This window comes from Echinops telfairi, unplaced genomic scaffold (assembly GCF_000313985.2).
Source record: "Echinops telfairi isolate 266 unplaced genomic scaffold, ASM31398v2 ScPeMD7_7425;HRSCAF=8463, whole genome shotgun sequence".
NCBI classification, from domain to species: domain Eukaryota; kingdom Metazoa; phylum Chordata; class Mammalia; order Afrosoricida; family Tenrecidae; genus Echinops; species Echinops telfairi.
This window is the reverse complement of record NW_022111325.1, coordinates 261,785-264,114: the sequence shown is the minus strand read 5'-3', so window position 1 is coordinate 264,114 and position 2,330 is coordinate 261,785. Positions and strand designations below refer to the sequence as shown.

At 57.0% G+C, this 2,330-nt stretch overlaps 1 protein-coding gene across 1 annotated transcript in view; it reads left to right on the top strand.

Annotated features, from left to right (window-relative positions):
- Positions 1-514, top strand: part of S100A13 (S100 calcium binding protein A13) — an 18,694-nt gene extending 18,180 nt beyond the window's left edge. The window contains exon 3 of the mRNA XM_004714621.2: positions 282-514. Coding sequence (XP_004714678.1) covers positions 282-425 — 144 coding nt within the window. The 3' untranslated portion in view covers positions 426-514. The remainder of the gene's footprint in view (positions 1-281) is intronic.
- Positions 515-2,330: the final 1,816 nt, after the last annotated feature.

The following is a 2,330-nucleotide window of genomic DNA, read 5'->3' as shown; positions in this document are numbered from 1 at the left end:
GTGCCTCCCTGCAGGCCCGTCTCGGCTGTCTGGTCTCTTCCCAGCTGTGCATGGTTGGTCATTGTGCTTGTCATTCCACATTGCCCATGATGGAAGTCTTTACATCCCAGCAAATGGTATAAATCAAGTTCCTCCTCCTCTCTCAGCTGGTGCCCCTTGGTGCTGCAAACACCTCCCCTCCCCTGCGCCCTCAGAGAAAGGCAGCTGGCAATTCTCTGTCCTTGTTTGTCTCAAGAGGGGCTCAGTTTCTAACTCGGCCCTTCCTCTTGGTGTCTCCCCAGGATATGAGCTCCCTGGAGGAGAAGATGAGGAGCTTGGACGTGAATCAGGATTCAGAGCTCAAGTTCAATGAGTACTGGAGGCTCATTGGGGAGCTGGCCAAGGAGATCCGGAAAGAGAAGGCCCTGGAGATCCGGAAGAAGTAAACAGAGCTGGCTGGACCGGGGCTCGTAGGGCAGGGCTGAGCGGGCAAGGCAGAACCCCACTCTCCCCAAATAAAGCTTCCCTCTTGAAATCAGAATGTGCTGCTTCTTCACCCTCTTCCCATTTTATCTGTGACCACCTGTGGCTGTCAAGGTGGTTCCGACTCATAGGGACCCTGTAGCACAGAGTAGGGCTGCTTTGCAGGCTTTCCAAGGCCGGGAGCTTCCCAGAAGCAGACTGCACATCCTTCTCCTGCAGCGGGACTAGTGGATTTGATTTGGACTCCCAACCTTTGGGTTCGCAGCCATGTGCTTAGCCACTGGGGGCATCTTCTCTTGGGCAAGTGGGTGGGATAGCATTCCCCTACCTGGGGGTGGATCTGAAACTGATGGGCTCTTTGAGGGCCTGTGCCCTGCTGCCGTTGAATGGATTCCCACGCAGGACGACCCCAGGTGCCGGAGCACAGCCGCTCCATAGGGTTTCTTGGCTGCCGCCTTTGTGGAGACACTTTGCCAGGCCTTTCTACCGCAGAGCCACGGTGTGGGCGGCCTGCAACCACACACGTGGGGGGTTAGTCGAGTGCAAACCGCTTGCTGTACGCAGGCTTCTTGAAGGCAGTGAATGTTACTCATCGTCACAAGTCTCAGTAAGCACCTAACTATGCTTTGTCCGAAACCCAAACCCAAACCAGGTGCATTGCTAGGAAGTTGATTCTGACTCAGAGTGAACCCTGCAGGACAGAGTAGAGCGACTCACTGGGTTTCCAAGGCTGCAAATCAATCTTTATAGCAGCAGACGGCTTCACTGTTTTCCTCCCACAGAGTGGTGGCGTGGAGGGTTGAACCACTGACTGTGGTTGGCAGCCTAGTGTTTAACCCACCGTGCCACCGAAACTGGGAGAGGTAAGTCAACACTCCCCCACTCCACAGCCCTTGAAGCAGAGCCTTCTGCCTCCCCTTCTCCCACCGCCTCGCTGGGCATGGGGGCTGGTGGCGAGGAGAGTGCGAGTTCTCTAGCCTCCATGCAGATAGCATCCGGGTTAGTCACATAGACTCTGCAACTTCCACCCAGACCCTCACTGTTCTTGTCTTTGTGATTTAGCCTCTCCAAAATCTGCCTCCTCCTCTAGTCGTTGTCGTCCGTGGTTCTGACCCATAGCGACTCTGTGCGCAACGGAAGGAAACACCGCCCGGTCCTGCGCCAGCCTCACCGTGGTGGCTCCTCTGTCTTTAAGAGAGGACTGCGCTCCTAACCGCTGGGCCCTGTCGCAAAGGGCTGTGAGAGGAACCACAGTTATGCTGATACAATGAGGGCGAGCGGCTGGCACGGTGTCATAAGCCCGCTGCACAGGTTCATGGCTGCCCCTCTCATTTGGTGGCGCAAATCCCAGGAAGCAGAAAGCTAGAGGCGGGGGCCGGCCTTGACCCAGTGTTGGTGGACTTCGTTTCTCCGCTGGTCCCCGCTCTCCCTGTGCCCTTGTTGGAGGGGCGTGTGGTTTGCACCACCTGCCGCCAGAGGGAGCATGGGCAGGGCGGCTGGGCGCACGCTGCGTTCTGGGACCTGACTGTCCAGTTACGGTGCAGTCCGTAAGGCCCCGAGAGCGGCGCCCACACCCGGCGGCGAATGCGCCTGGCCGCTGCCAGAGAGGCTGCCCTGGAAGAAAGTTCTGGCGATGACTTCGGAATAATCAGCCCTGGAAATCCCCAAGAAGCTCACTTCTACTCTGACTTCTCTGTGTGTGTGTGTGCGCGCGCGCGCGCGTGTGCGTGTGCGTGTGTGTGTGTGTGTGTGTGTGTGTGTGTGTGTGTTTGCGTAATCATGAGCAGGGATCCATTGGATAGGAAGTGCTTTTACTGGCTGAGTCTAGAGAAGACCAGCCCTAGCTCCCCTCAAGAGCCTATTGAAAC